Below are 18,717 nucleotides of genomic sequence, written 5' to 3'. Positions count from 1 at the left end.
GGGAAGAAATGTGATGTCAGTGACTTTAACCATGGAATAATTGTTGGTGCCAGACAGAGTGGTTTGTGTATCTCAAAAACTGCTGACCTTCTGGGATTTTGACGCACAGCAATCTCTAGACTAGAGAATGGTGCAAGAAACAAAAAACATCCGGTGAGTGGCAGTTCTGTGGGTGAAAATGCCTTGTCCATGAGAGATATCAGAGGAGAATGGCCAGACTGGTTCAAGCTGACAGGAAGACAACAGTAACTCACATAGCCATGCATTACAACAGTGGTGTGCAGAAGTGCATCTCTGAATGCACAACACATTGAACCTTGAAGAGCATGGGCTGCAGCTGCAGAAGACCATACCAGGTTCCACTCCTGCACCTAATAAAGTGGCCACTGAGTGTATCTGGTTGCCTGAAGAAGTGGATAACAGGAGGACAAAAAATAAATAAATCATCAGCAGAGAGGGCAATGGAACTTCTTAATATAATTCCAGAATGTCATTGCAAGACTTTTAATGCAAGTATGCTTTCAAGTTCAGTGATCCCCATTCAGATGTGAGTGAAAGCTTATGGAGAGTTTATTTTGCACAAAGTTCAATCAAGTAGTCACCATTTAAAAGTGATAAAGTGTGACAAATGCCACTCAAAATGATGGAGAGCACCGCTTCCTCCAAACAATTTGAAATCGGGGCTTGATTTGCAAGCATTGGTTTTACAGAGGGGTGGCTGTTCAACATTCACGGCGTCCCTGTGAGGGGCCATCCATCTGTGAAAAATGGAAAGAACTGAATTAATTAATGCTATTTTTATCCTCACTCTCTGCAGCCAGTGGGAGTGAGGGCTGGCAGGGTAGAGCAGGTGTTGCTGCCTCACCAAGCAATGACAGGTCAGACAGCAGAAGTTTTGTCAGTGCTGGTCACACCACGGCCGCACAGCATATACTTTGAGTGGTTGGGCACTCACTCGGGGCAGAGAGCCTGGTGTCTGCTTGTCCTACTGTTGCCACACCACTCTCTCCATCAGCCTCCTCTCACTCTTCCTGCTGTCAGTTCACATTCCCTCATCCTCTGCCAAGAAAGTAGTGGGTGAGCACCTGTTGCAATGCAATGAACTGTGTGTCAGATGTCCATAGTCATTCAGCACAGACCCACAACTTGTGGACTGATTTCTCTTTCCACAAATGCTCCAAATTTGCTGAGGGATATATAAACAAATGTCTGCTGCCTCTGTCAGGGTAAGAAATGACCATGGCACTGATATGTTCCTTCTGATCCTACCCAGTTGTCCGTTCAGGAAGTGAAAGCTCCGATCATTTGTGTTGTTATCTGTACACTCAGGGGAGTCAGTAGTCTCACTTTGCTGTAGCCTTTTCCAAGGAGCTCATTGCTCAGGACTCACAGTCCACATCTTCCTTGCCCACAACCGACGGCTCAATCAAAATTCCACTGCCCATAGCTTACTGCCAACTGCCCACAGTTCACTGTCCAGATCCCATTGCACATCCCCTGCTGACCTCTACCCACAGCTTCCTGCCACAACTCCCTGTCCACACCCCCTGCCCATAGTTCACTCTTAGGAGTCCATTGTTCTCAGCTCTCTGCCTACTCACCACAATTCAGTGCCACTGCTCAGGAAATAGGCCCTGAAGCAAAGACCTTCAGGATGATTTGGACCCATTTGTGTGAAGGGGAATGATGAATAGTTTCTGGTCAAATGTGAACTGTTTCCCCATTGAGAACAGACTTTCATCTACATAATGCAATTATCATCATGGTGAAACAGGAAATATGCGCCAGTTTGTATACAGCAGCTCCCACAAATATTGATGTAACAGTTCAGTTTTTGGTTATGTTGACTGAAAATTTAAAACAGCTGATTGAGCTAATGGGCCCAGGATTTAAGGGTTCATTCAAAAGATGGCACCTCCATCAGTGTGACATTCACTAAATAATGCACCAGGGTTTTGGGCCAAACCTGTGTGCTCCAATCTCAAGAGTCACAGCTTTCTGCAATGGTAGTAAAACCATGGCTTATCTGATCTGGAGTCATTTCTGGCACAAAAAAAGTGCAGAGGAGTCCCATTTCAAGGTGAGGAAAGGTCTTTCAGGTCAGAGTATGACCAGCTGCTGATTGAAAGCTTCATGACACGTTGGTGATCTTTGGAGTACTGTAATGAGAGTTCAGGCAGTCTACCCCAACTTCCACTTTCTTGTGTCCTTGTGTGATCCCATTTTGGTTGAAGGATCTTTTCCTGGGTGTAAAATGTTCTGGAGTGGATTCATATCTTCCTTAATGAGCTGAATTATTATGTTTCTCAGGTTGTCTTTTCTGCCTGTTTTTCCTCTTGTTTGCAAACTGACAGTGAGAATTGGAGTCTCCAATGCTCTAAGCATACTGTTATTGTCTTTATTTATCAAATTTCCTTTGTGTTCTTAGGTGACATTCAAATTGGAATGCTAGACCGGAAAGGGCAGTTGGAAGTTGAAGTAATCCGAGCACGAGGCCTCAGTCAAAAGCCAGGCTCTAAATCACTCCCTGGTAAGTCAGCAATACATCTCATCAATGGTACATTCTCTTATTTGTTCAGACTTCTCCAAGTTGTTTTGAGAATTATTTTTTTAAATCCTTCCCCACAGCTGGTGTTAAACTGACAGATCTGCCATTGCTAGTGACATCCTTACACTCCTTTTTGAATAAATCCATTTGCCAGCCTTCAATCCTCAGATATACTCCCTGTATGTAAGGATTTGTGGTCTTTATCCCTACCTAGAAACCGACAGTGAAGACAACTGGATCGCTGTGGTGTCTTGTCAACTCTAAGCACTGGTAGCTTCCAATTTTCATCCCATCCATTATCACTAACCCCACTCCCCCTGAGGTTTTAGTGGTAAACACAAAATATCCTCTAATATTCTAATCCGGGCCTTCAGTTCCATCCTTAAATTTCTGATCACCATAAACCCTTCCCAAAGTGCAAACCCCATCCCTACCTCCCCTCACCACCTCATATTATTTGTCTGATAGAGGTGTTTGTGCTCATCTTGGATTAGCTGTCCATCTATTCTCAATGCCTTTCTTCTTCCCATCTGAGTACTCCACATTCAGGCTATTGTCAAGTCAAGTCACTTTTATTGTCATTTTGACCATAACTGCTGGATCATTACATAGTAAAAATGAGACAACGTTTTTTAGGACCATGGTGTTACATGACACAGTACAAAAACTAGACTGAACTACGTAAAAAACAACAGAGAGAGAAAAAAAACTACACTAGACTACAGATCTACCTAGGACTGCATAAAGTGCACAAAACAGTGCAGGCATTTCAATAAATAATAAGCAGGACAATAGGGCAGTAAGGTGTCAGTCCAGGCTCTGGGTATTGAGGAGTCTGATAGCTTGGGGAAAGAAACTCTTACACAGTCTGGCTGTGAGAGCCCGAATGCTTCGGTGCCTTTTCCCAGACAGCGGGAGGGAGAAGAGTTTGTATGAGGGGTGCGTGGGGTTCTTCATAATGCTGTTTGCTTTGCAGATGCAGCATGTAGTGTAAGTGTCCGTGATGGTGAGAGAGAGGCCTCGATGATCTTCTCAGCTGACCTCACTATCCGCTGCAGGGTCTTGCGATCCGAGGCAGTGATGCCGCTGCTCAGGATGCTCTAAATACAACCCCTGTGGAATGTCCACATTAATTGCCACTTAAAAACCTGATATGTGTCAAATGTTACCTTTTTGTTATCTATCTTAATCTGTTTAATTTATTATCGAAGCAGCTCTTTTTTATTGTTCTTGTTCTGTCTGCCTGCTTCTTGTGAATGTATCCAGACCATACCTGAACATTTCGTCTTTGAAGGTCAGCTATTGTCCTTCCGTAGTTAGTGCCAGCTAGGCTTTGATCAAAATTTACCTGGGACAGATCCTCCCTTATCCCACCAATGGTTGCCTGTCTCCATTTAACAAGTTAAATTTTAGATTACCTCAGACCTTTTCCCATCATTCTTAAGGAATGTCTGATCTGACGAACAATTGAAAATTTTGAGGGACTCATAAGGATGGGCATTGAGAATAGGATGTTTGATGGGATCAGTGTGGAGCTGAGCAAAGCTGAACAAAGTGTTTAATGGCAGATGGATCAAAAAAATAAACGCTCATTGAAGTGGATTAAAAATTAGCATTGAGACAGGAAGTAAAGGGCAATGTTAGTAACTAGAACCCTGGGGATAGCTACAACGTCTGGTTACCGTGCTGCAGGAAGATGTGACAGGACTGGAAAGGGTGCAGAGGGGATTTATGTAGATACTGCCAGGGATGAGAAATAAGTTTAAAGGTTGGTCTGTGCCAAAGTTGTTTAATTTGAAATAAAGGAGACTGAGGGGAGATTTAACTGAGACCCAGAATGGATGAGCAGCAAGAACGTATGTCCTTTATCTCAGGGATTAATAAAGAAATCGGCAGTAGGGAGGGTTGGGTAAAGTTTGGTATGGAGTAGAATAAGATGGGGTGCAGGGAAAGGGTAATGTAGGGTAAAATGAAGAGAGTTTGAATGTGTTGTGTTAAGAAGAGTTGATTGGGAGGGGTGAGGTATAGAGAATTATGTGAAGTGTTGGGCTGCAGGAAGTTGGGCTGCAGGAAGTTGGGCAGGGCTGGGGTGTATGAATTTGGGTGTACATAACTACTGCTACAGGAAAGCTGGGCATTAACATATGGCATTCTATATTTGAGAGTACAAATTGTATTCTTCAGAAGTGAGTTAGGGAGTCAAAGATTGTACATTGGATTGGCACAGCATACATTACACAGGAAGGAAAGGATCCAACCAATACCAGGACTGACATAACAGGAGACAATAGGTGAGACATCTGGTTTGGGGAGTGCTAAATGCTGGAGTTAGCTTAAAGGTAAGGCAGCTGAAGGGATTAGAAACATAGAAAACCTACAGCACAATACAGGCCCTTCGGCCCACAGTGCTGTGCCAAACATGTACTTACTTTTGAAATTACGTAGCCTTCTATTTTTCTAAGATAAATGTACCTATCCAGGAGTTTCTTAAAAGACCCTATTGTATCCACCTCCACCACCATCACCAGCAGCCCATTCCACACACTCACCATTCTCTGCATAAAAAAGCTTACCCCTGACATCTCATCTGTACCTACTTCCAAGCACCTTAAAACTATGCCCTCTCGTGTTAGCCATTTCAGCCCTGGGGAAAAAAAGCACTGACTATCCACACGATCAGTGCCTCTATCTGGTCACCTCTCATCCTCCACCATTCCAAAGAGAAAACGCCGAGTTCACTCAACCTATTCTCGTAAGGCATCCTCCCCAATCCAGGCAACATCCTTGTAAATCTCCTCTGCACTCTTTCTATGGTTTCCACATCCTTCCTGTAGTGAGGTGACCAGAACTGAGCACAGTACTCCAGGTGGGGTCTGACTAGGGTCCTATAAACTGTAACATTACCTCTCGGCTTTTAAACTCAATCCCACAGTTGATGAAGGCCAAATAACCTTATGCCTCCTTAACTACACAGTCAACCTGCACAGCTGTTTTGAGTGTCCTATGGACATGGACCCCAAGATCCTTCTGATCCTCCAAACTGCCAAGAGCCTTACTATTAATACAATAACTTTGTCATCATATCTGACCTACCAAAATGAACCATCTCACACTTACCTGGCTTGAACTCCATCTGCCACTCCTCAGCCCAGTTTTGCATCCTATCAATGTCCTACTGTAATCTCCGACAGCCCTCCACACTATCCACAACACCCCCAACCTTTGTGTCATTAGTAAATTTACTAACCCATCCCTCCACTTCCTCATCCAGGTCACTAATAAAAATCACTAGGAGAAGGGTCCCAAAACAGATCGCTGAGACGCACCACTGGTCACCGACCTCCATGCAGAATACGACTCATCTACAACCACTCTTTGCCTTCCGTGGGCAAGCCAATTCTGGATCCACAAAGCAATGTCCCCTTGGATGTCATGCCTCCTTACTTTCTGAATAAGCCTTGCATGGGGCACCTTATCAAAAACCTTGCTGAAATCCACGTACAGTACATCTAATGCTCTACCTTCGTTAAGGTGTTTAATCAAAAAAATTCAATCAGGCTCGTAAGGCACGACCTGCCTTTCACAAAGCTATGTTAACTATTACTAATCATATTATGCCTTGATATATGTTCCAAGATCCTGCCTGTCAGGATCTTTTCCATCAACTTACCAACCACTGAAGTAAGACTCATTGGTCTATAATTTCCTGGGCTATCTCTACTCCCCTTCTTGAATAAGAGAAGAACATCTGCAACCCTCCAGAACCTCTCCCGACCGCATTGATGATGATACAAAGATCATTGCCAGAGACTCAGCAATCACCAGCATATCCTCTTTCTTAATGTCTACATGCTCAAGCTTTTCAATCCGCTGTAAGTCATCCCTACAATCGCCAAGATCCTTTTCTGTAGGGAATACTGAAGCAAAGTATTCGTTAAGTACCTCTGCTATCTCTGCCAGCTCAAAACATACTTTTCCGCTGTCACACTTGATTGGTCCTGTTTTCTCATGCCTTATCCCCTTGCTCTTCACATACTTGTAGAATGCCTTGGGGTTTTGCTTAATCCTGTCTGCCAAGACCTTCTCATGGCCCCTTCTGGCTCTCCTAATTTCATTCTTAAGCTCCTTCCTGCTAGCCTTATAATCTTCTAGTTTTAAAAAAACTACCTAGTTTTTTTATTGGATCTATTGGATCTCTGAATTGTGTTTTGAGCTCTAATCAGTCTTTCAGAGGAAAAGACAGATCTGAGAGGTGAGTGCATGACTAAAGGAATGTTATTATAGACAAGGCCTCCATTACATGGCACCCTGTCATTTGTACTTAAACAAGAAGCAAAGTTGCACTTGAAAGTTTTTTCCTCTTCCAATGTAGTTTGTAAACTACATTGTGTTATACAGAAACACATTGTGTTATACAGTTCAACAGCAAATTGACCAGCTGCCTCATAGATCCAGTAATCTGTTTAATTCAAACCTCTCTGGTTGTGTGGAGTTTATATGTTCGCCTTGTTTCCAAGTGTTCTGTTTTCCTGTCATTTTCAAAAAAGCTTGCAGATTGGTAGGTTAATTGGTCTAAGTAAATTGCCTATGGTGTGGTAAAATCTGAGGGGTGGGACAATGGTAAAGGATTGGTTGGGCAGAGAAAATGTGGGAATATGGAGAAAATGAAATGTGATAGAGTAGGATTAGTGTGAATGGGAGTTCAATGGTTAGTGTGAACCAGTTGGCCAAAGGGTCTGTTTTCATCCCGTTCCCCTCCATGACTCATTTCCAATGTCATTAGAAATGACTAATGTGCAAATTTCTACTTCCACACAGACATTTGCGTAGCAATCTTAAGAATAACTGGGTAGATTGAAAATACAGCTTTATAACATAGTGAACTGAAACAGGATTGTTTTACTGAACTATGTAAAACAATGGTTTGGCCACAACTGGAATACCATCTTTTCAAATAACATGTAAAGACATTGGAGAGGGACAGAAAAGACCTACTGGAAGAGTTTCTAGGTGAGAAGTTACATAAAAAGGCTGGAGTAGGTGAGAAGCTCTCCTAGTGGGGAGACAGCTGATGAAATTGTTCAAAATGGTTCAAATCATTGCCATGTTAGAAAAGTCAGGCTTTGGAGATTACAGATTTATGTGACTTGGTAAAAGAACCAATCAACAAGTAGTTGACACTTGGCATTTGTACTCCAACAAGAAGCAATGTTGCACTTGAAAGTAGTTTTCCTATTCCTAGATTTCCTATTCCCATACTTTAGCTTTCATAATGGAGAAGGGTCAGTACTTGAAAGACAATTAATCTCAGGTCTGCAGGGAAAGGCCTGGGATTGCATTGCTTCTGCAGAGAATTAGCAGAGCCTTGCATAGTCAAAAATCCATCTCCTGTTTTATTACCTTTTGTAATTTAGTGCTTCATTAATTGCTTCCCTTACAAGCAGCCAAGTTGCTTTGGCCATTATACAATTGGCCCTATTTTAAAACTATGACAGCTTTTAAAGTAAACCAGCAATCTGGCCTGCAGGTTCGCTCCCTGGCTCAGAAGCCAAAGGTCATTCTAAAATACATTGCAAAGTCATCATTCATAAGAATTTGACCTTAGAATTATATTTTTATTTAACTTTTAATTTCATTCTTTTGCAGCTCCTTATGTCAAAGTGTATCTGCTGGAGAATGGTGTTTGTATTGCCAAAAAGAAAACAAAGATTGCACGGAAAACACTTGATCCTCTCTATCAACAGTCATTGCTGTTTGAAGAAAGCCCACAGGGTAAAGTCTTACAGGTGAGTTTTATTCAGTGTCTCGGTGAACTTCACTGTTTCAGCAGACTTTCAGAGTGGTGCCCATGCCTTTTTTCTGTGAAACGTTTTCAGAAAGCCTTACTCTCCAGATTTTACACAGTTTGAAATCCCTCCACAATTCTCTGCACCTCTGGTAGGCAGTTTCTTTTTGTGATTGGAAACCTGTAACCATTGGTGTACCACAGGATCAGTGCTGAGAAATTTATTGTTGATTATTTCTACAAAAAGACTTGGATATGAATCAAGGAGATATGCTTAGTAAGTTTAGTAAGATGGTGTCAGTGATGGTGACATGAGTAGTCTAAAGTTATAGAATTAAACTGATGAATTGGCAAGGTGGGCAGAGCATTGATGAATGGTATTTAATCTTAATTAGTGTGAAGTGATACATCTTATCAAATCTAGAGTACATTTTAAAAGTTTATGCAAAATCAGATTTTGTCCAGTGAATCCATTGTTTCCATCAGATCTTTACAGTTTATAGTCATAGAATCTTATAGCCCAGAAACAGGCCCTTTGACCCATCCTGTCCATGCTGAGCGTCAGGAACCCATAAACAATATTCTGGTTTACCACCACTTGGTGGATCCGAGTAACTTCCAGTTACTTTTTAAATGTTGTGAGAGTACCTGCCTTCACCACCTTCCAGACTTCGGTTATCCAATGGGTAGGGAAAAATCCTCAGATTTTCTTTAGCACTCTTAGTCCTAAGAGATGAGATGTGTTGTTTTTTTAAAAACACATAGAAGTATAGATTCCTGGAACATGCTGCCAAACAAGGCGATAGAAGTAGGTAACAATATTCCAGAGGTATTTAAACATGTGAATAGCAGATATGGACCACGTGCATAGAGGTAGGATTTGTTAGAATTGAATCGTGATCTGTACAGACATGGTAGACTGAAAGACCTGTGCCTGGCCTGTTCTGTTCTATGTTCTTAAACCTATGCCCTCTAATTTTAGACATCTCCATTATAGAGAGAAATTTCTCCACCTGTCTAAGACCCCAATAATTTTGTACACATCTATCATGTGCACATCCCTTCCCCCACCCACCCCATCCTCCAGCAGCCTCCTCTCGTTCAAGGAAAACTAACACATCTATTCTCTCCTCATAGTTGAAAAACTCCGTCCCAGGATTCTTCCCTCATCCTATCAACAGCATGGCCTATTTTCATATTACTGCAACTTTACTAATCATATACCTCATTCATATCAAAATTATTAATCTAAATGACAAACAGCAAATACAGTAAATGTCCCAATATCAGTCTCTGTGATACACTACTGGTCACAGGCATCCAATTGCAAAAGCAATCTTCCACCATTATTCTGTCTGCTTTTACCAAGCTAATGTCAGGACCAATTGGCCAATATGCTGTCAATCAACCAACCTTCCACATGGGACCTTTTCTCAAAGGCCTTTCTGAAGTCCCTGTAGAATATATCAATCACTCTGATCCCACCAGTACATTTTGTTACTTGTTCAAAAAAAAAACTTAAATTAGTCAAACATGATCTCCCAAACTGATTATCCTTGAACAACGTCTGCCTTTCTAGTTGTAGATTAATTGTGTTCCTCAGGATTTTTACCAATAACTTCCCTTCCACTGATGTTACATTCACTGTCCCAGATTTAACTGGTTTACCTCAGCATTCCTTTTTAAGTAAGGTACCATATTTGCTTTTGAACAGTCATAATACACCCCATATGTGGCCAGCAAGGAGTACAGGTTTAATTTAAAAAATGAATTACTTATTACAAGCAGTTGATCCTCATTGCCTCATAATTGATTATAGTCATCACCTCCTATCTTGCAAATCCACCATTCTCTTGGACTTGGCTCAAAGCACGTTATAGTTCTTGAAAACCAATTTGATACCCTCTTTAGGCTCTGGGGAATCTATCTTCCTTTATGTATACCTAGACATGTAATATCTCTTGCTTTTTGATAATAAGATGTTCTAGGATGCCACCATTGGTTGCACAGTTCTGCACTGTTGTTTATTTGACAAGATTCAAGACCCTTTCATTCAAGACTCAAGGACCTTCAGAACCAAAGATTTTTTCTAATTTGAAACGAGATTCTGTAGATGCGGGAAATCCAGAGAAACACATGCAAGATGCTAGAGGAACTCAGCAGGTCAGGCAGTATCTATTGGAAAGGAATGAAGAGTTGATATTTCAGGCCAAGACCTCATCAGAACTGACCAGCTGAATTCCTCCAGTATTATTTATTTATTCTTATTTGTATGTAGCAATGTTCAAAAAGGGATAATGAAATAAATTGTAGTTACATTTTTTGGCCTTGAATCACTGTCATCAATATTCCCTCAAAGGAAACACAGCATTCCCTGGACATTGTGATGCAGTGTTACTTATATCAGTGGTTTCCAAAGTGGGTGATATCACCCCTTGGGACAGTGGAAGTTTCTAAGAGGGCACAGGTGGTGTACTTGGTAGCGAGGGGAACATCTGAGGGAGTACAGGTTTAATTTAAAAAATGAATTACTTATTACAAGCAGTTGATCCTCATTGCCTCATAATTGATTATAGTCATCACCTCCTATCTTGCAAATCCACCATTCTCTTGGACTTGGCTCAAAGCACGTTATAGTTCTTGAAAACCAATTTGATACTTCTGTATTTGGAATATCATGAGAAACCTGGACTCAAGAATTAGTGTTATTTCCAGGCTCAGCCAATGCATTGTTGTCATTTACTACAGTAGTACAGTGCTGGCTAGTACAATTCCCATATTCAAATCACACAGTGATGTAATTCTTGTGAATTGGGGTATGGCAATCAATGGAGTAAAGTTCAGAATCTGCCCTTTCAAATGGTCTTGACCAGTTTTCTCTAGCCCACGGCCTAACAGATATATTGCTGCCAAACATTATGTACAGTACCTTCAGGTAGAGGGACAGGTTTTGCCTGAGCTATGACTTTCCCTTTTATTGATCACAGTGCTTGAGATTGGAATTAAACAATAGGTGTTTATCAATGTTCTTCATTTTGATCTGGGGGTTTTTTTTAAATCTGTAGTTATGTAGAAAATGTATAAAAAAACTAATTAAAAAAAAACAATAGGTGTTTGACTCTGGTTGTTAGTCCATTATGAAAATGACAGAAACAGGCCAAACAAAAAAGAAGTGTAGATAGTATAGTGTAGAGTGTCTGAAATATGGATTTATTACAGCACCAAGCAACCAACAGCAGTCAGTGTGTCTTGTGTAAGAAAAGTAAGTTGTTTTTCAAATGAAGCCACGAAACTGTCTAGGCTCCTTGAACAGTTGAAGAGTAAAAACTGATAACGCAAACAAGAATTTAGCTTATTTTCAGTCACTTTGTGAAAACTTTCAGAAACAGAAAACACCTCAAAACATACTTGCTGTCATTTCACAACAAAACAGTGATGGTTTGTGTGCTTCATAGAACGTTTCATTGCAACATCTGGAAAGACCCATACAATTGGAGAAGAACTGATTATGCCAATAGTAAGGGAGGTTATGAGTACCATTTTGTATCAGTCACTAAACTAAATAATTAAAGCAATTTTGCTCACTGAAAACTATGTTCAAACACAAATAGATGAAACGGCTGAGAATGCGCAACACGCATTGTGCAGCAATCTCTTCATGATTTTTATAAATAACCTGGATGAGGAAGTGGAGGGATAGGTTAGTAAATTTGCTGATGAAACAAAGGTTGGGGGTGTTGTGGATAGTGTGGAGGGCTGTCAGAGGTTACAGCAGGACATCAATAGGGTGCAAAACTGGGCTGAGAAGTGGCAGATGGAGTTCAACCCAGATAAGTGTGAGGTGGTTCATTTTGGGAGGTTAAATACGATGGCAGAATATAGTATTAATGCTAAGACTCTTGGCAGTGTAGAGGATCAGAGGGATCTTGGGGTTCGAGTCCTTAACGCTAAAAGCTGCCGCACAGGTTGACTCTGTGGTTAAGAAGGCATACAGTGTATTGGCTTTCATCATCCATGGAAATCAAGAGCCGAGAGGCAATGTTGCAGCTAAAGAGACCCTGGTCAGACCCCACTTGGAGTATTGTGCTCAGTTCACTACTGGAAACTATAGAAAGTGTGCAAAGGAGATTTACAAGGATGTTGCCTGGATTGGGGACCGTGCCTTAGGAGAATAGGTTGAGTGAACTTGGTCTTTTCTCCTTGGAGTGATGGAGGATGAGCGGTGACTTGATAGAGGTGTATAAGACGATGAGAGGCATTGATTATGTGGCTAGTCAGAGGCTTTCTCCCAGGGCTGAAATGACTAGCATGAGAGCACACAGTTTTAAGGTGCTTGGAAGTAGGTATAGAGGAAATATCAGGGGCAAGTTGTTGTTTTTTTTTTTAAACGCAGAGTGGTGAGTCCGTGGAATGAGCTTCTGGCGACAGTGGTGGAGGTGGAAACGATAGGGATTTTTAAGAGACTCTTGGATCAGTACATAGAGCTTAGAAAAATGGAGGACTATGGGTAAGCCTAGGTAATTCTAAGGTAAGGACATGTTCAGCACAGCTTTGTGGACCGAAGGGTCTGTATTATGCTGTAGGTTTTCTGTTTTTATGTTTCTAGAATTATTTGCAATGTTCTATGAAATCAAGATTCACATCATTTTCTTGCAATTGCAGAATATCAAAATCAAATCAGTCAGCTCCACCATTCTGTCCAAATTAACCCTATTTAAGTGCAAATTGGCTATTGCAACCTTTTTCCAATTTCTGAGCCTCTCTGAATTGGAAGAAAGAATACCAGATGATGATCTTCAAGTATACTGTACCCACCTGGGTGACCTGCATCAAGACATGTCAAGAGATTTCAGGATCTTCTCTCAATCCAAATTCCGGATTGGGTAATAAATCTATTCCTGAACACTTGTAATGAGGAATTAACAGGAAAGATAGAGGAATAACTGATCTCACTACAAAATGACTTTGAACTGAAGTCAAGGTTCAAAAAATCATATCAAGACTTTTGGACGCAGAAAGTACTCTCTGAACACTATCCTGCACTGTGGAAAAAGGTCGAGATGTTCTTTATTGGCTCTCCAACATTACATTCAGGGGAGCAGAGCTTCAGTGGAGTCAGCCAATTTCTTTTAAAACATTGAAACAGACGGCAACTAACAGAACATGGAGATCTGAGACTTCTGAGTGACATTCAATATGATTTTCAGGAACTGATATCACTGCTCCAAGCCCATCCATCTCACTGAAAGGTGTAAAGGCAGTGAAGTTATGAATAGTTGGACTACTAATGTATGCTCTAAAATTGACTATGAATTTTTTATTCTAATTAAAGTAGTAATTTTATTTATAGCTTTAAATAATTTTGAATAATTTTTGCAATTATTTGTCACTGCTTTGAATTTGCAGTTCCTATTTTCTTTCACTGTGCATCATAAAATCAAAATTCTTTCTAGTTTTTATTAATGAGCAGAAAGGGAAAGGGCAGTGAGGATGTGGTCTGGTATGCAAGGGGATGGTAGTGAAAAATAAATAAATAGATAAATAGGTGGGTGGGTAAATAAATAAATAGATGACTAGATAAATAAATAAATAGATAGGGAATCACTGTTTTTATATCATCTGAAGAAGCCTCGAATCTGTTGAAGATTTGGAGGCAGGCACAGAATCCAAATTGAAACCATGTTATTGCCTAAGAGTGTATTGATTACATTTCAATTGACTCCCACATTGTTCTGATTGCAATGTACCCAACATTCTGATTATTCTGGTATTCAAGCCAAAGCCTGGTGAACTTCAGACCATGCTCAAGCTAAACTAATGATTGTATAATTATAAAAATGTTGCTATATAATACTCAAAGTGTAAGGTAAATTTGTTAGGAAAGAATGTATATGTCACTATATACTACCCTGAGATTCATTTTCTTGCAGGGAAGAAAACAAAGAAATATAATGCAGTCAATGGGAAGCTACACATAAACAACCAATGTGCGAAAAGACAAACTGCAAATATATTAAATAGATAGATAGACAGGTATATGGATAGATGAACAAATAGACAAATAAATAACGAATACTGAGAATTGAGTTGTGTTGATCTTGAAAGTGAGCTCATAGTTGTGGGATCCATCCAGTGAAGTTATGCACACTGGCTCAGGAGCTTGTTAGTTAAAGGGTAATAACTGGTGGTGTGGGACCCAAGGCTCCTGTACCTCCATCTTGATGGCAGCAGCGAGAAGAGAGCATGGCCTGGATAATGGGTGTCCTTGCTAATGCCTTCTTGTGGTAGCCCTCCTTGTAGGTGTGCTCAGTGGTGGGGGATACTTTGTCTGAGATGGACTGCGATATTCATTAAAATGCAATTACCTGTACATTTTCTGTCTTTTTTATTTAGGTAATAGTCTGGGGAGATTATGGCCGAATGGACCACAAGTGTTTTATGGGTGTGGCACAGATCCTATTGGAAGAGCTTGACCTTTCCAGCATGGTGATCGGCTGGTACAAACTGTTTCCAACATCATCTTTGGTGGACCCCACCTTAACACCACTTACTCGTAGAGCTTCCCAATCATCTCTTGAGAGTTCAACTGGATCTCCTTGTATAAGGTCGTAATGATTTTGGAATCAAAGACAGGACAAAAATAAGACACTGACCACAAATACGATCAAAAATCACTGCTGGAGCCAGACAATCACTCTTGTTTTGCCAATGGCACCTGTTTGAAAAAAACAATAGGGCTTCTTAAATCCTAAAAATGACATACATATTTGAATGTATTTCTGTATGTATGCTGGCATGAACTGGCACCTGCGCACTGCATTAAATCTGAATGGAAAATGGTGATCAGTAAGATTCACTGATTATATGTAAGAAGCTAAATGAATGAGACCAGTGCTCTGACCTAAAATTAAATAAGCTTTAGCCACAAACTGGAAAGTATCAAACTGAGATAAAAATTGGAATTTTTCATTGATATTTCTCTAGAAATGACAAACAGTGTTACCTTCCTGCTCTTACATTTTGTTTCCTTGCACATACTACTTCCACTGCTGTTTGCTGTACTGAAGCCTTGCTAAATTTCGGCAGTTTCCCCCCTCCCTCCCCCCCCCCCCCCCCACCTGCCGCTGGCAGAGTCCTTGCCCATGACTCAAGGCCAATGGCAACATTCTGTGAGCAATACAAATGGTATTCAGCAGTTTTAGACTTTATGCAGATAATGTCAGTGTATGGATATCATTGGCTCCCAGTCAAAAGCATCACATATATTGCGAGTTAGCAACAGAGAGAAAGATAACGTGAGATTTGATATTCAGAATTGAATCAGCAGCACCCACAATATTTCTAAACAGAAGACTGTAAAGTGTTGTTTGTCATTTGCCATATAATTGCCATTGCTTCTCTTTGTAAAAGGCATATGTTTGCATTATGAATTAATATTTTTTATGTTTTCTGATGTTTTTGCATGAAAACAATGTTTTGAAACTGCTGTCAGTGCTGGGGACTGTGAAAAGCAACTTCAGTTTTGGTATTCTGCAGAGATCGTGGCGCTAAAATATTCCTTGTGATGCCGTTCTCTTCTGATAATTACAGCTGAGATAAACACTGTATAAAATTGTACATTTGACTGCCTAAAGTGTTGGCCAATAATGGACAGAGCATAAGCTGTATGAGCTGTACCTGAGACTTCCCCTGATTGTTTGTCATTTGGCAGTCTGAACTGACCAGACAGAGCATGGTGATTGCTGGAAGTTCTAGTTTAAGACACGTTAATAATTTTATATCTGATTTCAGTTAACTTAATTTCAGAATTACTGCAAGAACAATTTTTTAAACAATGAAATGCATTACTTTTTGAAAGAAAGGCAAACTTTTGATTGCTTTTGAAACAAGTCATTTTTGTTCTGTTAGTCACGTAGTACTTGAAGCCCCCTGTTGAAGCTGTGTCCATGAGGTGCAGTGAACCTTCTTCCTCCTGCTCCCATGGCTGTTTTGAGTTTCTGATCACTGATGTGAAGCAGCATGACTCTGGACCTGATCAATTGCTGCATGCACGTTTTGTAGTGGGGGGAGGGTGGTGGGGACAGAACACAGGAGTTAGTATGTGTGTTAGTTCCACATAGGCCAGCTTGTAAGTTGCATGTTCTTGTACAGTTTGCTTGTTAATTAATATACAGAAATTACTTAAAAAATTCAAAGCCATTTGTTTCTGCTAGAGACCCAATTGTTAATTTTAATGACCCTCAGGTTTGGTGGTAGATGGCTATTGAAAGATTTTGTTTTGTACCCTGTCTGGCAAATACTGGCTGATGCAGTACATAAAAGCACCTTATTGGCCTTGATGTGAACTCAATACTGTGGGGTTTCAACAGCCTTGTCTGTACACAGTTTTGAACTCAAGGTATTTTGCCTGCACCGAGTGAATTGTCTCATTTAAATTGGCCAGCACTTTGTCTGTGGTCCCACAATGTAGAATAAGACTGATCACTGCTCGACCTGCTGAGCAGGAAGATTTAAAACACTGGTTTGCTACACCTTTAGGATCTATTCGATTTGTTGTGGCCAAATTCAGCTGATTGGGTGGTATCTTTCTAATGGCAACAGTTGTCTAAACACTCCCTGTGCTTTTAAATGAACCTCAGACATATGTTATGTAAACAACATGTTTAATAAAAGTTACTTTTCATGTCAGTCTTAAATGTTTTTCCCTTATTCATAACCAACCCTAATATGAGGAATGAATGACAACATTGCTGGGTAACATGAAGGAAAAACAAGTGAATAATATTGAACTGAATGAATGCGTGAATATTGCAGCCAAAACGTTGGTATTGGAAGTGAATGAATGATGGTACTGTACAAATAATTAACAAATCATTAAATGAATTATAGTGTAATTAAATCAATTAAACCAGCCAATGAATGATTTAACTGAGAAGATGGGAAAAATTAAATAAATGATACAGTTGGTGGTGGCATCACTCAATATGCTGGTACCTGACTGACTTAGCATGCAGGTTGTGTTCCCATTCATGGGAATAGCAATTAAGCAAGCTCCAAAAATGGGTCAGAATGACATTTCATATATATGGAAATGTGTTGCTGACAATTTTATGATTCTGACTATGAGCAATAAATAGGGGCTTCATTAAAGACATTAATCAACCAATAAATCTTAACGTAAACTGATATAAATGATCTTACAAGTATAATCAGAACAAGAGTAGTAGAAGTGAAAGAGACCTCAGCTGGAGAGAATGAGACAGGTCATGTCTCAGAAAGGCAGCGTCCATTATCAAGGACCTCCATCACCCAGGGCATGCCCTTTTCTCACTGTTACTATCAGGTAGGAGGTACAGAAACCTGAAGGCACATACTCAGCGATTCAGGAACAGCTTCTTGCCCTCTGCCATCTGATTCCTAAATGGACATCGAGTCTTTGGACACCACCTCACTTTTTTTTTTATATAAATGTACAGCATTTCTGTTTTTGCACTTTTTTTAAAATCTATTCAATATATGTAATTGATTTACTTGTTTATTTTTTTTCTCTGCTAGATTATGTATTGCATTGAACTGCTGCTGCTAAGTTAACAAATATCACATCACACGCCAGTGATTCTGATTCATCCTGTCTGGAAATAGGGCCAGATTGTGATTAATGCTTTTTGAAGAGCTAGGGTTAACTGTCTTACTGGTCTCTTCCTCTCAAAGATGCAGAAGATACTGTCATTAACAATTTTCTTAACTGAAGATATGTATTTTGGGCTATTTAGATGTTTTGGTTATCTTCAGCTCTTTTTCTTCATTTTAATGTAGAATTTCCTCTGTTTAAATATGTTTACCTTTCTCCCAAATCTAACATGATAACTTACATCAATGGGAAGCACTTCAAAGAAGCTTTGCAAATTAGATTTATTGTGATTATATTGTACTTAACATGAATTTATTTTGTTGACCAGAAATATTTACGAGTGCAGTGAAATATTCACTACTGGCCCTTTCCTCCAATACTGTCTCACCAACGCCTCAGCTTCCTCAGGCTGCTAAAGTAATTTGGCATGTCCTCATCAACCCTAACCAATTTTTATTTATACACCATAGCACGATTTGGAATGGCAACTGTTCTGCCCATGACCACAAGAAACTACAGAGTGTTGTGGATACAGCTCAGCATGTTACAGAAACCAGCCTCCCCACCATGGCATATGAACAACATCTAGAGGGCACATGTACATGGATAGGAAATGTGGGCAAGTGGAACTTGCTTTAGATGGGAATAATGTTTAGCACCAAGCAATGGGGCTGTAGAGTCTGTCTCCTTGCTGTGTAACTCTCAGAGTGTGGAGTGGGGCAGGTTCTGGAGTAAGTGAGGCAGATCCAATGA

The 18,717-nt window shown here is 40.3% G+C and overlaps 1 protein-coding gene across 12 annotated transcripts in view; it reads left to right on the top strand.

Annotated features, from left to right (window-relative positions):
- Nucleotides 1-17,018, top strand: part of LOC132400854 (regulating synaptic membrane exocytosis protein 1-like) — a 554,853-nt gene extending 537,835 nt beyond the window's left edge. For all 12 annotated transcript variants that reach the window (XM_059982306.1, XM_059982314.1, XM_059982312.1 and 9 more), the window contains 3 exons: nt 2,429-2,530; nt 8,195-8,334; nt 14,727-17,018. In XM_059982306.1, the coding sequence (XP_059838289.1) occupies nt 2,429-2,530; nt 8,195-8,334; nt 14,727-14,945 (461 nt within the window). In that variant the 3' untranslated portion in view covers nt 14,946-17,018. The remainder of the gene's footprint in view (nt 1-2,428; nt 2,531-8,194; nt 8,335-14,726) is intronic.
- Nucleotides 17,019-18,717: the final 1,699 nt, after the last annotated feature.

The sequence above is a fragment of the Hypanus sabinus genome, chromosome 10 (genome assembly GCF_030144855.1).
Source record: "Hypanus sabinus isolate sHypSab1 chromosome 10, sHypSab1.hap1, whole genome shotgun sequence".
In the NCBI taxonomy this organism is placed as follows: Eukaryota; Metazoa; Chordata; class Chondrichthyes; order Myliobatiformes; family Dasyatidae; genus Hypanus; species Hypanus sabinus.
This window is presented reverse-complemented; position numbering and strand designations above follow the sequence as displayed.